The 16,768-nt window shown below is 32.1% G+C and overlaps 1 protein-coding gene and 1 long non-coding RNA gene across 2 annotated transcripts; both read right to left on the reverse strand.

Moving 5' to 3' along the window:
• Nucleotides 1-5,964: 5,964 nt before the first annotated feature.
• On the reverse strand, nt 5,965-11,189 carry LOC110098085. Its single transcript, XR_002303297.2, has 2 exons — nt 11,120-11,189; nt 5,965-6,160 (listed from the first exon to the last, which is right to left on the reverse strand). It is a non-coding gene; the product is annotated as an uncharacterized LOC110098085 (long non-coding RNA).
• Nucleotides 11,190-12,610: 1,421 nt separating this feature from the next.
• On the reverse strand, nt 12,611-13,467 carry LOC110098086. Its single transcript, XM_020824798.2, has one exon. The coding sequence runs from the start codon at nt 13,411-13,413 to the stop codon at nt 12,838-12,840; it is 576 nt and encodes a 191-aa protein (XP_020680457.1). The 5' UTR covers nt 13,414-13,467; the 3' UTR covers nt 12,611-12,837.
• Nucleotides 13,468-16,768: the final 3,301 nt, after the last annotated feature.

Below are 16,768 nucleotides of genomic sequence, written 5' to 3' on the forward strand. Positions count from 1 at the left end.
TGATTTTTTATTGGATTAATCAAATTTGAACAAGTTTGACAATCGATTTCTGCTGAAATTTAAATTATGTTCCTTTGTTTAATATTTTTGGTTAAATTTTGAGACACTGACGACCTCATTAGAATGGTTGAGGATATTTGTTAACGTTAAAAAATGGGCAAAAGTATATGTGGTCTCATCGTTTGGGATGATTTTTTTATTTCTTTTTAATGTATTTTTTTAACTATAAAACTTGTTTAAACTAAAAAATTTTGTAATAAAAAATTATTTTCTGAAGCACTAAAAAAATAGTCATCTTAGTCTGAGACGCTTAATTTGTTGGAGGGATTCATTCTTCAAGTTGCACTAAAAAATTAGTCATCTGAAAAGTTACAAATTCTAATCGTCTAACCTCTCACTCCATTCTAAAGACTTGAGAATTATAAATGCTAGGTTTTATCTTATCAATGGGTGAGTAAAGATCCCAAAGATCGAAATGATCTCTTAGAAGGTTGGGTACTCATATTTAAATATAACATTTCGACTTGAGATTGGTTGTGCTAATATAAAATATTTTTTTATTGCATATTGAAATAATTTTTTAATTTTTAAATAAAAAATTATTTTAAGAAGAAAAAAAAAAAAAAATCGTCTCAAACTAAACCTTAAAAATCATAATTTAAACGCAATTTTAAAGAATGATTATTCCTTAGGCAGGCCTCTCGTTAACGCTATAAAGCAAAAATTTTCTCTAGACCGCAAGGTCTTGTGCATAAAGCTTGGGAATCTTCAGTTTCTTTTTCACTGTAACATCTCATAAGTAAAAATATTTTTCATTCTTCTCAAAATTAATGAGCGCTTCTTAATGTTTGAAAGTGCCAAAATCAGATTTCGATTTTTTTTTTTTTTTTTACATTATAAATAAGAGAAGTAAATATTTTATGGATTTTAGGCTTTAAAATTTTGAAAAAAATATATAAAAAATTATCAAAAATCCCAAAATAATTCTAAAACTGTATTTACCTTTATTGCACACAAATGAAAAAAAAAGTATACATAGCCATATAGACTTCAGGAAAAATCATCATTTTGCTTCACATGGTATGATAATAGATAGAAACAAAAGCCATTAATTACCGTAAAAAATATAATTCTGCGCATCGTTGAGGTTTATTGACGTCGGTTCAAGTTGTGATCATGTTTTTTGATAGAATTTTATTGTTCTTAAAACAAGATTACACGTCAGCACCGTCTAAAACTTAAAAAATTATTCTGTACCGAACCGGACGTAGAACAACATCCGTAAATCAAAATGCGGTGTCAATCATACCAGCCGCAGTACTGAGCGGTACTAAGCAATACCGAGCCACAGTACTGAGCAAGGGATGACATAACGCATTCTGATTAATCTTTAAATAACATTTGACGTCCCTACAAAATAATTAATCCTAAAATTCTAATTTTCTTCCAAAACGAAACCAATTGTCCTGAAAGACATGGCCTCAGCCGGACTGAGATGAACATCAAAATGACATTAAATTGAGCTCAGTTCCCTCAGAAATCACATATAAGATGATCACCAGGAAGACCTTCCTTACTCAGTAAAATAGTTTTTTAATATAATTTTTTAAAAAAACAGCGATAAAAAACTATCCCAACAAATATGATTGTAGTCAGGCAAGTGTTAGGTTAGATCGTAATCGATCATATGTATGCAATTCTACCACAGCCTCAAAATGTTAGACATTGATACAAGAGTTAATGAACCATGGGGGGGATTCAAATTGATTTGTTTGGAGGCTAAGGCTACAGAGGGAATGATCACTCTAATGATCCTATATAGAGATGAACATGGCTATATGAGTCCAAATGGATCAACTTCATGGCTACCTTTGGCAGGCTTCTGCTTATTGAAACCTGATGACTAGAGGAGAACTAGTCTAGTTCTAATAAGTTGCCTTTATACATATATATGAATTTGAATGTCAATCGTTATTGCAAATATCCATTTCCACTGGAGTAGTCAAACTAGTCTGAGAAATGAAAGGGTTAGAGCATAAGTTATGCATCCAATAGACTCCGAGAGATAACGCCTGACACATCTCGCCTAAAATTGAAGCTTCAAAAAGGGGCAAAAGATTTTAGTTCAAGGAGCTGGCCTAAAATTGAAGCTTTAAAAAGGGGCAAAAGATTTCAAAGCCCCGGCCCGAGTAGGATAGCTCCATTATTACTAGAAGGAATATCGACCTAAGTATTTAACATATCTAGTAGAGGGTGTCATGTTGCCCAAATTTGGAGTGTCAATGATCTTGAGTGCCACTTTTTGTTAATTCAATCTGGACTCTTGGTTATGTCGATCAATTAGGTTGTACTCTATCAATTGTGCTTTGTGGAGATAGAGAGCGGAGCACCTAAGAGCTTTGAACCCCAGCACTTCCAGTCAGGCTAGAGATAGAGTAGAGCATTGCGACGCTCCAAATCTCAGCGCCGTGGCGTTCTGAATCAACTAGGTAGTTTCCTTTCTCGTTTTTCTTATTTAATTTGAAGCATTACGCCCTTTGGGTCGTTAATGTGTGTCTCTTTATCAGTTCTATAAGAGAACAATGTGAGGGAAGAGAGACAAGAAAATAGTGAGAGAGGAGATCCATGCAATTACTCTCATTTTTATGGTGAATTTCTTAATGTGGCGTGACTCCATAATTTTTTTCTGATTTTGAGTTTTTTCGTGGTAAGTCGCGCTGTTTTTCTTTTCATTTTCATTGCATTTTCTCTTTCTTAATTGTATTCAATATGTGGTCTTATTCCCAACACTTTTAAGTAATACTCTTGACACTCCCATTATAATACTAAACCTTTAATTTTTGGTACCAGAGTGCTTCAAGCCAAGCTCGACACATCACAATCAACATAGCTTGTGGATAAGCCACCATTTGATCACCTCAATTCTCCTATTTGATAAGAAAAGTTATTTTTAAATGATGTACATACTAACACAATCATACATAAACTGGCTGACAGGTTAACCAAAAAAGGCGTTATTGATACAATATTGTGAGACTATATAACTTGAACCAATCACTACTACAATAATATCAAGCATTTATCCCACTATGTGGGTCATGAAGCAATCACTAATCAAATAAAATGGTAGAAGCCTGACCTTAGAAAAATAGCAACAGGACAAAGGCATGCACCACACAATGACTTGACAAAATATACGTTCATGGCATTTCATCAAATATCCTGAACACATTTGCTTAGTCTCAAATCCATAATCTTCGTTCAAAGGAAATGAGTGGTTAGAGGGGAATTGACGGCTGAGCTAAAATTTGCCAGCTTGTAAAGGAGATTGGAGTCAGTCATACTGTGGTGAAATCCCTCAAACAGACAAGTTGGCTAAAGTAGACAAGAATGCAACGTGGAAACTGAGAACACAGGGCCGAGTCAAGTAAAATGTATTGGAAGTGCTTGTTTGGCACAGAGAAACCACAAAGCACAACCAATTTATAACTCAGGAAGCAAACAATAGACCTAATTATTAATCTGGAAGATCCTACATAGCAACAATAAGATCAATTATGCGGCCCCAACAACCTCTCCATTTGGTGGCTCCTTGAAAACATAACCAAAATTGAATGCAACAGAAAAAGCTAACCACTAAATATAAAAACAAAAAGGGTCAGCAAAAACACCCTTAATGTGGAATCAAACTCTCTAACACCCAAGGAACATGCCAAACATGAATACAAAAACCCCATCGATAAGGACGAGGGCTCAAGTGGTAATCCTGAAGATAAAAAAAGAGATTTGACAAAGTGGAAAAACATCCTCAAATGTAGGATGAGATCTACTACTTGTAACTCCAGACATGACAAATGTTATCAATATTCTACCTAGGATTAGGTATGCTTTCAATAAGTTGGACTCTACACCATTGGATCCATCATTAAAGTCCAAACAAGCATCATCAATCCTTTACTGTACCCATGCAGATTACAGCACCATCCAACAATTTGGAGCTCTCAATCTCCATAGTTTGATAAGAGTACACTTTTTAAATATCTTGGGTCTATTGTTCAAAGTGATGGTAAAATAAATGGGGATATTATTAGTAGAATTCAAGTTGAATGGTTAAAGTGGAGGAATGCATTGAACCTTTTGGGTGATAGAAAGTTCCACTCAAACTTAAAGGAAAATTCTATAAGATGGTGGTGAGACTTGCAATACTTTAAGATGCAGAATGTTGGCCATTAAAGGAGAAGCATAAAGTTAAGTGTTGCAGAGAAGAGTATGCTCAGGTGGATGAGTAGCTTCACTCTTAGAGACAATGCAAAACGAGCGTGTACGTGAAAAGGTTGGAGTAGCTCCAATGGTAGATAAGATTAGAGAAAGTTGTCCTAAATAATTTTCTAACTTTTTAAAACTTGTTGAAGATGAAAGTCTACTCCAAAATGTCCAATTATCAAAATTTGACAATCGCCATTAATTTTGCTATCTTATATGATAATAATATTGAGAGCTTCGATGAAGATTTGATGGAGAAGTATAGAGAGGATAAAGAGGATCTACATATGATATTTTTTTATTTATAGAAAACATATGATAAAGTCCAAGCGAAATGCTTTGGAGAGTTCTAGAAAAAAAAGAGAGACAATAATATACATATATGGGTAGTGCTACTTGTATTCAAACACAAGGTGGTTTGACCGAGCATTTTTCTATTTCAATTGGATTACATCAAGGATCAACTTTAAGCCCATATCATTTTGCTTTAGTCATGGATGCTCTTGCTAGACATTTCCAATAGGATCTTCCTTGGTGTATGCATTTTGCTAATGATATTCTTCTTGTTGATAAGGTTAGAGAGTGAGTTGAAAAACAACTTGAATTACGGAGGTTAACTTTAGAGTCTAAAGGTTTTCGTGAGTAGATTTAAAATTGAATAAATGGAGTGTAATTTTAATAGTAATAGATCTAGTAGGGGGATTGGGACGTTGGGCGATCAAGTAAAAAATAAGAGTATAAGTTTTAGATATCTTATGTCTATTATTCAAAGTGATGATGAAATAGATAGGAATATTATTAGTAGTATTCAAGTTGGATGGTTGAAATGGAGGCAATCGGGCCTTTTGTGTGATAGAAGAGTACCCATCAAACTTAGAGGAAAATTCTAAAAGATGGTCGTGAGCCCTACAATGCTTTATGGCACAGAATGTTAGCCGTTAAAAGAGAAGCATAAAGTTAAGTGTTGTAAAGATAAGGATGCTTAGGTTGATGAGTGGCTTCACTCTTAGAGATGGAGTACAAAAATGATTACGTATGTGAATAGGTTGGAGTAGCTCTAGTGATAGGAAGATTAGATGGAGTCGCATTAGATGTTTTGGATATTTAAAATGTCGACCTTCCGATGACCTAGTTAGGAGAGTAGATGTATTGGATTTGGCCTTATGTTAAAAAAGGCAGAGGTATATCTAAAAGGATTTGGCTATAAAATATTAGAAATGAACGTTTTTTAATTAAAATGAGAATTTGACTCTTAACATGACACAATTGAGAAAAATGATTCATGTAGCCGACCCCACGTAGTGGAATTAAGGCTTGATGTTATTATTGTTGTTGTTATATATGATAATAATATTAAAATTATATAAATTAATCTGGAATGAATCAAATCTTTAATTTTACTAACAATTGTTGAAGATAGAAATAAAGCTCGAGTATAAACAAATCAAAGAATTGAATTTATACGAAATGGTTCATTAGAAACAAATGGACATCACAACAAAAACTCTCCATAATAAAATCACTTGCAAAATCAATTTATTCATTTTGAAAAAGTTAGGACAAACTCATCCTAAATGGGAAATTCTATTAGTTAACAGAGCATCACAGGTTTAATTTTTAATTACGTTTCATGCCAAGAATGATATTAGAATAGATCTATTGGATCGTAAATAGGCAAGACCAGATTACGAACCATATTACTCATTTCTAAAGACAACATCAATATTAGATATAAATAAATAAATAATTCTTCAGAAGTAAAGATAACTAAACTTTTCAATAAGTGCAAACAGTCAACAAAAAGGCCATGAGGAAAAATGAAGATTCATGAAACTATCATAGATAGTGCTCGTTTGAATTCAGTACCATGATTACTTGTAAATGAAGTTTAAATTACCTGCAAAAATCAATATATATAATTATCAGGTAGCAATTAATACCACAAATCTTACAGCAATAATTTCAAGAAACATATCTTCCCATGAAATTACATATGTAAGAACAAAACTAGTACAGCAATGCAACTAATACGTCCACAGACAAAAGGGTATATTAGATCATTCAACTTGATACCCTAATACTCTCAAAGAGGAAGTATTTAAAGACTCTCAAAGATTTATTTAGCTATATAGCTACCTACTAACCCACATACAACTCAAATTACCTATTACAATTATGTAATTACTAACCCACCTAACCTATTACAATTCTCTATCAACTCACAAGGCTCTTTTTGTCCTAATCGTTGACTACAAGGGAGAAATAAACATACAAATCAAAAGGGAAGAAAATCATTATTAGCCTTCTCCCAATTAATAGAGATAGCCTAATCAATGCTCCTCCATTCAGTCTTGCTTGGAGTTATACTAGCTCTTGTGATGCAGAATTTTTCAACTTAAACTATACCTAAGCCCTATCCAATTTCATTCATAAGATTGCCTAAAAACCGATATTATTGGTATAACTTTGGCCTTCAGATGTACAAGTTAAAATCACCCAAGATTATTTTATATATCTTATTTTCAATAATTAAGACTCCCATAATCTCTCTGATATAATCATTTCTAAGTCAATCTGATATAGTTTTACCACACATACATCTTAATAATCTCAAATTGTAGAATTTAATTGTAGTAATCTCTTTGTTATCCATCAAATGAATTCATATAATATAATTGACCTAATTGTGACTTCACACATTCAACTTTTAAATCATCATGATTTTCTCTTAGTATCCCTAAAGCACTTTTCAATGTTAACCAACATTCAACCTCAAATCTATAGATGTACTCATTTATAACAACATTCTTTTTGATAATAGATTCATAATACAAAAACCAATCACACATACATCACTAAAAGTTTAAATATTATAGATTGATAATAAAAAATTTCTCATAAATTAAAATAATCAAGGTTCTAAAGATCGGACCATACATAAAACTAAAAGAAGGAGAGGTTCTTGATTCAATTGTTGAATCAAGTTTGAACAATAAATATCAAAATTATTCAAATATAATATAATAATTAAAATTTTAAAAGTGAATACATAGCAACTTTGATTAAAGCTCTGGAACAAGCTCGAAAAAGACTCAACATAAAGCTCATTAAGAAGCACGAATAACATATATTTTTAAATAAAGATTTAAAATTAATAAATTGAAAATATAATAATAACTTTTAATTAAAATAAAATATAATATTTGTAGAACAAACCAATTCAACAAAACTATGATTGACTTGACAATTTTTGGTTGAATTGACAGTTCAAACTAGTTCAAGCTGCAGTTCAACTCAAATTAGGTTTTCAAACATGATCGATTCAAGGTAGAACCGGTTGGACCACTCCAGGTTTCAAAGCATTGAGAATAACATATCAATTGATCTTTGTACCACTCATCAAATGCCTCCGATCTTCTACCTTTAAATCAATAGTTAAAATACTTAATAGCTTTAGAATAAGTCTACACTATTAGAACTAAATCGATTACAAATAACATATATCAAAATACCCATCCTAAATATCTTTTATATGCATATCCATAACCAATGCGAAAAAAATGAATTCAATCAATTATTGATGATTGCAAACTCACCACACCACTATTTTAAATACTAGCAGTATTATATGATATGTATTTAACAACAACACACCTTCTATACTTAATGCCAACCATATCAATTATGATACTTTTTAAGATCAACAAAAGCAATATTGTAATGATTAATAAAACTTCAAGCCTTCTTATAAGTTGCCTTAGCATAAAAATTACCACAATAATGAATTGTTCAGCTTAAAATGAAATTTATTCTCTAATGGTAGTATGACTTTTCTTAACCAATAAATTTTCGTCATCTTTGCATAAGTTTATTTTTTTCATAATTATCACAATAATGAGAAACTCTTTTATTATTAAAGATTGATACAATTCAACATTCTCTTTATTAAAAAATTGCAAAATAAACTACACTCAAAAGATTTCCCCAAACTTTTAAAATCTCAATAGGCCTCTCAGTAAAACATAAATTTATGCATATTCTTCAAATTGACTCAAACCTCATCTTTTGGTATAAATTAACAATAAATTTCATAATTATATATCTTTTACTATTTTGAATGAAAGAAACACTCTCTCTTGCAATTTTTATTTAATAATTGGTGACAATTGTAATTGTCATATTCCTTTAATGTTTTAATTTTTACTTACTAGCCCATTATCTTTGCTTGAAAGACATGTAACTTGATCAAAATCTCCTAGAAGTCATATCATTCACCTTAGTCATTTTATCAATCTCATTTTTCTTCTTTAATAACTCACTATTCTTCAAACTTTCCCATTATTTTCCCTAGCATAAAAATTTCCCTCATAGTTAAATACATGTAACTTGATCAAAATCATTTAGATGTCCTATCATCCGCCTTAGTCATTTTATCAATCTCATTTTCCTTCTTTAATAACTTATTACTCTTCAGGCTTTCTTATTAATTGTCTTAGAATAAAAATTATCTTAATGATGAATCTTTCTGCATAAATGAAATTCTTTCTCCGATGCCGACAAGATTTTCCTTAGCTAATAAATTTAATTATCTTTTCATTTAGCTGTCATTATCACAATGACTAATATATCTTTTATTCTTAAAGAATGGTACAATATGAAATTTTCTAAAACATTAGAACTTCATAAAGATTACTTGCTAGCCAAACTACTCAAATATCTCCAAAAAAAATCTCCAAAAAAATCTCCAAATTTCAATAGGCAATTCATTTAAACCCAAATGCATCTTCTTCAAAACCAAATCACCTCACCTTATGCAAATAAACTAAAATATACTTCATAATTCTAATCATTTAGTTCTCTAAAAAATATCCTACATTTTTATTTAATAACTACTGATAATAATTTTCATGTTCCCTTAATGCTTAATTTTTGCTCAGAAGACCATGATGTTTATTCAAAATAAATGTTTTGATAAAAAATACTCTAAGATATCTTGTGATCTGCCTTGCCCATTTTTCTTTAATGTATAACATATTATACTTGATCATCAAAATATGTAAATTAGAGTTTAGACTTTGTTTATTATCCTATTCTCAAAACTTCAAACTTTCCCCAAAGCAATTTTTTTCTTAATAATGATTACTTTTTTCTATTTTTAAAAGCACGTCACTTTTATTAAAATGAAAATTTCCTTCCTACTCCCACTACCAATCTTGCTCAGCATGTACGATCTGTTTATTAATTTTCATAGGATTTCTATAACAACATTCTTAATGCATCTAATAATGTTATCTCACATCAAGTATGATTCGACTTAAAAATTCTATCTTATCTATATCAACGATATAAATTGAAAAATTAATTTCTCATCTTGTATGCTCCACTATCTAACCCAAGCACAACTAATTCTCTTGATTACTTCCCTCTACACTTATAAGATACATCTATAACAACTCTTTTTTAATATAAATATTAAATTTCTAATAAAATCTTCCAATCTTCAAGAAAGACTAAGTCACTAAGGTAGGAGAAAAAGTGCTAAATAACAATAGCTTTATATATAGCATGGACTTGAGGCTTTGACATTAGTCATTACAGGAAAACAGAGCTAGGTGGAGGGGGCTTGGGGGTAAGGATAGGTATTTGTGGGTTAGAAAGGGATGCACTAAACTAATAACACTTGTTAATATTCCCAAATGGTGGAGGCTATGGGAATAGAAATGTATCATACAGTAAACACTTATAGAAGACATCCAAAAGCTTCCCTTCAAAGAAAGCAAAAACTTCAATACCTAAAGCATAATAGATTACAGTTGCCTTCAATAGTTTGTGATAACTTCAATAATTTTTTTATGAGAGCAGGAACAGGTTGCTTAAACATTGTGGAATTGGAAGAGTTGACAGAAAGACGAAGTGGATGAGAAAGCGATTAAGATATAAAAAAATAGTAATAAAAGTAATGGTTAGTTACAAAATCAAGAGAGGAAGAGGATGACTGTAATAGAAAATTGCTGAATCAATGTGTTGGCCATATCTGAATAAGCACTCAACCTCCTGCAAACTTGAACTGTATGAAAAGGCTATACAAAATTGGATGCTAATAGTTTTAAATTTACCTCCTCTTTAAAAAGCCGTTCATATGCTAAACTTGATTATGTTTGGTTTAAATTTAAATAATCTTTATTTTATTACCATCACTTGGGCACTAATTGGGCAAGTGATGTCTATTTAGCAATGATGATCTAACAATAATTACTTTATTAAAAAAACAGAATTTTTTTTCAAGAAAAGATATGCTAAAAATCTTAAGATAATCATGACAAATTGCCTTCATACATGCAATACTAATTAAGGTGTTTGTGATATGACATTGGTATAGTGCCCTATCTCAATTGAAGGCCAAAAGCATGAAGACTAAGGTATAAAATTTGATTTGAAGATTGAGACTAATTGAGAATCAAATCTATTTAGAGATTCAATCAAGTTTGGATCACAATCAGCAAGTTAATCGATATGCAAGATCACACTCAACTCAAGCTTGGATTAAGTTTGGTCTATATTGAATCAAAAAGTTTGAGATTGGATTACAATATATATGCCTTTATGTATGTTGTTTGTGTGATTGCATGTATAAATTCTATGATCTATACATGCGTAGAAGCATGTACCTATTTAGAATGGGAATTTGACGACGATGACAAAATCAAAGAACAAATCAATATTCTACTAGAATAAGTTCAATCACAATTACCAAGTGTAAATCAGTCCAAATGACATGAGCATCTTTGAGCTGATTATTAGTTTTAAAAATAATTATCGAGATTATCATCCACAACTTTAATGAAGATGCTTATACCTCAACATAACGTGAAAGTTGCAATTTGATTTGAGTGCCAACAAAATGCACACTGTAGTTTAATAGACCTGTAGTATGATGACCAAGTTCTTCAAACTTAAACTTGCAATGAATTATTCAATGAAGAAATTATAGTATGTTGACAAGAATATTTTTACCAAGTGGTACGTTCAAACACTTTAAATTCAAAAAACACAATTTCACTTCATTTTGATGAAGAAATTATACAAGAACCAACCATCAAAATGAATGTGAGATAGGAATGGCACATAATAAAAATTTTAAAAAGAGCAAATCCAAAGTAATAATGATTTTTTAGGCATGCATGAAGTTCAAACTTGACTCAATATTCATTGGTCCTAATCAAATAAACTTTGGACAAGTCACATTAGGTTCAATTTATTCTTACCCATATGTAAGAATGGATGTATAGGGATAGAAAGCATAGTTCCATAACACTTTCTGCATTCCGTATATCAATAAGCATTGAATAAGAGTCCTCATAGTGTTGTTTCACCAATTTTCTAGTCCTCTATAACAAATAAAGAAAATAATAGAATAGATATGCAGTTTGAGACTTGACGACTAGCGGCAAAATAGACAGGTTATTTATATTACATGCTCCTAAAATTGTCAGATGTTTATGGCCAGAAAACATAGATGTTAATGGAAAAAATATGTCCATCCTACATAATTACAAGCCTAATTTCTCAAATACTGCATTTTCTACCCAAAGTTGCCTGCAACTCATGCAAACCAGCAGTTAAAGGACCAATGACACTTAAAAACTTAATCAGAATCATTATGTTTACTTCTAAGTTCATACAATCCTATAATATTGCTTTCATTCAAGCACAAGTTGGTTCAAGTGTGTCAACACAGAACACGAGTATCAAATTATTCGAACATTGCTATATATGAAAAAAAAAAAAACAAAGGTAAGATGTAAAATTAAAACAATATGTTTCACGTTCAAAAAGAAGTAAAAGAATGTAAAATGAACATCTAAAGTAGAGCAAAATTCTACCTAGAATCCAATACCTCCCCGAAAAAGTAAAAGTTAACCCCATATATAATTATTCCATCAAATTAACAATTGAAGTTATTGAATGCAAACGTGAGATCCTAATATTTCCACATGTAAGGTTAGCAATTCAAAAGTTTATTTACTTCACTTATCAAGTAATGTATTAGGATAATCACTGATTCACTATCTAGTTATCTCGTGTAAATAAGTGAATAATGGGGGTAAACCTTATACAAGGCACCCACTTCCTGCACCAACCTATGGGAGAATAAACATATGATGCGGGGGGAGTATGATGAATTATCAGAGATGTATATCAATCCCATTCCCATCAATTATATTTAAGCTTTGTTCAATTGAAAAATCCTCCACGACTCCCAAAAATTCACCAGCAAAGAAGTTGCCAGAATCCAGAATCCACTGCAGATTGCCACCCGCACAAATCAAAGAAGTCATATGGCAGATTGCGATTTAAAAAAATTAACAAGATAATGATACTTAAACAATAGAAAGTTAAGTAGTGCCCTTTCATGACCAGAACGGGCATACAAATTCGAATCAACTCATGTCAAACCCCCTACAAGAGGGTAACAGTTGAGATCATAGCAGAAAGATAACACATGCATCCATATGAAGTTATGTATCAAAAGTATGTAAAGTAATATCATCCCGAATCCTTATTAATCAAACCCTAATTACCCTCATAACCTTCTTTTGCAGGCACCGGCTCCGCGATCTTGATATATCCCATCTTCTTAGGGGTTTCATCCTCCTCGTCTTCTTCTCCATCACCATACCTGCAGATTTCATAGTGATTGGTGAAGAGGGACCATGCGAGGTACATGATCGCGCCAGTTAGAGCGCCACAGCCTACGCCAAAGAGGAGCCCAGCAACAACGACGAGGATATCTTTGGCCCTCTCTTGGAGAGAGCTCATGCCGAAGGTGGGCTCGGCCTGGACCATCTCCGCCGAGCGCGGGCGGTCGACGATCATAGGGCGGAGGTTGCGAATAGGCAGTGCAAAGGCGCTTGAATAAGAGATGGGGCGAAATATGCTATAGACGGCAAAGTAGCCGCTAGAGGACGAAGAAGGAGAGGATTTACGAGGGGCATTGATCTGTGGAAGATCGAATGTTTCGGAAGAGGTGAAGGTGTAAGAGATGAAGAGCGTCTTGCACGGGTGGAAGTGTATGCCAGGGCGTGCGGCTGCGCCGGCGGCGAGAAGCGATACGGCTAAAAGGAAAGAGAGGAGCGATGGAGACGCCATGTGCCCGGCGGAGATTGAAGGTGTACGGCGAGTCTGGTGGTTATGCGGGGATTTCTTATGGATCCTAGACTTATAGGCTAATTGAACGTAGACTCCAATGTCTAAGTAAAAAATTTTGACCACAAATTAATATAAAGTAATTAATAACAAAATAAATAAGTTTATAATGGAGTAGCTCTCATTACAAATAAAATTAGAGAGAATCTTCTTAGATGATTTAGTCATAAAAATATTGGTCTTTTGATGGAGAGATTATTACATGCGGAGTCCAGATAAAGCCATTAAATTTTATGACTATGAATAGAAAAGCACAGTTAATGGTCACCCATGCCCATGGGCGGATATAAGGAGGGGCCTGCCTAAAAAAAATTCTTGTATGCAAACTCCTTAGATGTCACCCTCTTTTCCCATCTCTCTTTTTTTTTTTTTTTTGGAAAATTAGGGGCAAACATGCCCAATTTTCATTAAAGAAAAAAATTAATACAGATACAGTAGGTAGTAAGAAAACAAGAAAAACTTACCACCTAAAGTAAAGAGAAAAGAAAAACAAGCCTAACCATTCAACCTAAAAATCAAGCTTCAAAACAAATGAAGCAAGAAAAATAAAAAACCTGATAAAATCTGCTAAAAAAGAGAATAAGTACACCCTACAACAAAGGGTGAAAAGAAAAAAACAAAACAAAACTAGTCCAAAGGACTAGAAATACAAAAGAATCTGTTACACCGAAACAGCCAACAAATTCATAATAAAGAATGCTCAATCATCCACCAGCTCAATCCTAAGAGCCAGACAAAGAGCCACTCCTGCAACAGACAGCCTTAAACTGAACTTCTGCAACCACTCCAAAGAGCCAGACAACAAAGACCAGCATCCAGTCCTAAGCCACCCTTCAGCAGCCAGATCTTCAAACAGTCACCAGCTCAATCCAGCTCCTTCACAGCTCCAAACAGCCCACCAACTTCTCCACAGCTCCCAGAGAAAAACCCTGCCAAAAATAAAAACCAAACAGCAGCCAATGAAAGAAAAAGGAAAATAAACAAGAGCCAGAAGAAAAAAAAAGGCTAAATAAATGTCCATCCAGATATAAAAATCGGTTGACATTATAAGCACAAAAACAGAAACAACAAGAAAGGAACCAAGCTAAAAAACCAAGAAGCAGCAAACAGAGAAAGCAAACATAATTCAAATATAACTAAATTAAATTAGCATTAGAAATTTCAGCAAAAGAATTCCAGACCGAAACTTTAGCAACAATAGCTTTTCTAATATTTCTTAAAATACAATCCAAATCTTTACAAGTACCTGAAAATCTCCTATTATTTCTCTCACGCCAGATGAAATAAAAAGAGCAACAGGTGATCAAGTAATAAAAATTTTTAATATTTGAAGAAATATTAAGATCAGCAATGTAATCAAAAACTTGTAAAAGATTAGGCTTAAGAAAAAAATGCTTAAGACTAGGAATTAAAGAAGAAATAATATAAAAAGAATAATTAAAATCAAAATATAAATGATTATGGGATTCAAAATCAGAATTACACAGAACACAAACAGCAGGAATAAAAACATTTCTATTCAAAAGAATATCTACAGTTTTAAGTCTATTTAAAACTGTCATCCAAGCATAACAAGAATACCTCAAAACATACCGTTTATGCCATATATACTTTTACCAATAAACTTTAGCAGAATCCTGAAAGTAAGCTAAATAATAATTCTTAAATTTCAGAAAAAGCTCTCCGTCCCATTTCAAGCAATAAAGGTTTAGGAGAATTAAAAAGATTCTTAAAATGCTGAATAAAAACACTAGTAATATCTTTAGAATCAGTAAGTAAATCATTATCAGTAACAATAGAACGTATAAAATTATAATTATTCCTACACCTAATTTTGGAATATAAAAAACCCAAATCATCCTCACCATTTACCAACCACCTGGCACGTTGAATGGTCCAAGATTCCCATAACGAATTATAATGAGAAATAAGAGCATTGACTTCTTTTAAATCCTTATTCTGTTTCATATCCAAGGCATTAATCTGAATATTTTGAAGAAGCTTGCTCTGTAAAGAATGTAAATCTGCCAACTTAATATTAATAAAGTTAGAAGAAACCCAAGACTGATTCTTAATTAATTTTTTTAACTTAACCAGATGGTGATAAAAATTATGAACAGGACTACTAGTAGTAGAAGAAGAAAAGGCCTCAATAAGTAAATCCCAAAACCAAGGATAAGAACACCAATAATTTTTAAAAATAAAACGATGTCTTTTACTCACAATGCTTTTATTCGCCAGAACAATAGGACAATGATCAGAACATTTAGGAGAATCCACAATATAATAAGAAGCCGGAAATAAATCCAACCAATGATTGTTCACTAACATTCTATCAAGCTTAATATGAATAGGAGTATCACTCCTTTGATTAAACCAAGTATAAAAGTAACCAACCGAAGCAAGATCTTGAACTCCAATATTAAAAATGAGATTATTAAAATCCCAAAGCTTACCATTATTAAGATTAATACCACCAGCTTTTTCATTAGAAAATCTACAGCAGTTGAAATCCCCAAGTAAAATCCAAGGCGAAGTAATATTCATAGAAAGAGAAAGGATATCTTTCCAAAGTATCTGCCTTTCCAAATGATCATTAGAAGCATAGATAAAAGTGATAAGCACAGAAGAATAAGATCCCAACTTTAAACAACCATGCATAAACTGATTAGTAGAATGCAATAGAGTAAAAGAAACACAAGAAGTATTCCATTTAATCCATATTCTACCAGGGTCAGATTTATCAAAGTTATTACAACTATCTTCTGTATCAAAAACCATATGCTTGGCACAGAACCAGGGATCCGTTAAACAAGAATTATGAACCTTTGCTTCCAAAATGCAAATCAAATCAATATTAAATGCTTTAAACAGATCTTTACAAGCATTTACTTTTCAAGGCTATTAAAACCTCTTATATTCCAAGAAACAATATTAGGAATAGACATAATTATTTAGAAGTAGAAGAGGTAGCCTTCCTGGCCAATTTATTCCTTGTCATTTTGCCCGTAGCAACAGATTTAGTATTCTGATTATTCAAATCAGAAGTATTCAAAGCCTTATTTCATTAAATCTACTCTCTCTCTTACTTTTTCTTTGCCTTTTTCTTCTTAATTTATTATAGCCAGCAACCTCCTTCACTAGCCTTAGCTCACTTTTTTTCCTCTCTCTCTCTCTCTCTCCCATGAGAAGTGAGACTATTTTTCTCCCTTCATCTTCACATTACTATTTTTTTAAATTATAAATTTCATCAATTTTTTAATATTTTAAAAACTCCAAATTTTAGTTTATAAGAGAT

The sequence above is a fragment of the Dendrobium catenatum genome, unplaced genomic scaffold (assembly GCF_001605985.2).
Source record: "Dendrobium catenatum unplaced genomic scaffold, ASM160598v2 fragScaff_scaffold_723, whole genome shotgun sequence".
Taxonomy (NCBI): Eukaryota; Viridiplantae; Streptophyta; class Magnoliopsida; order Asparagales; family Orchidaceae; genus Dendrobium; species Dendrobium catenatum.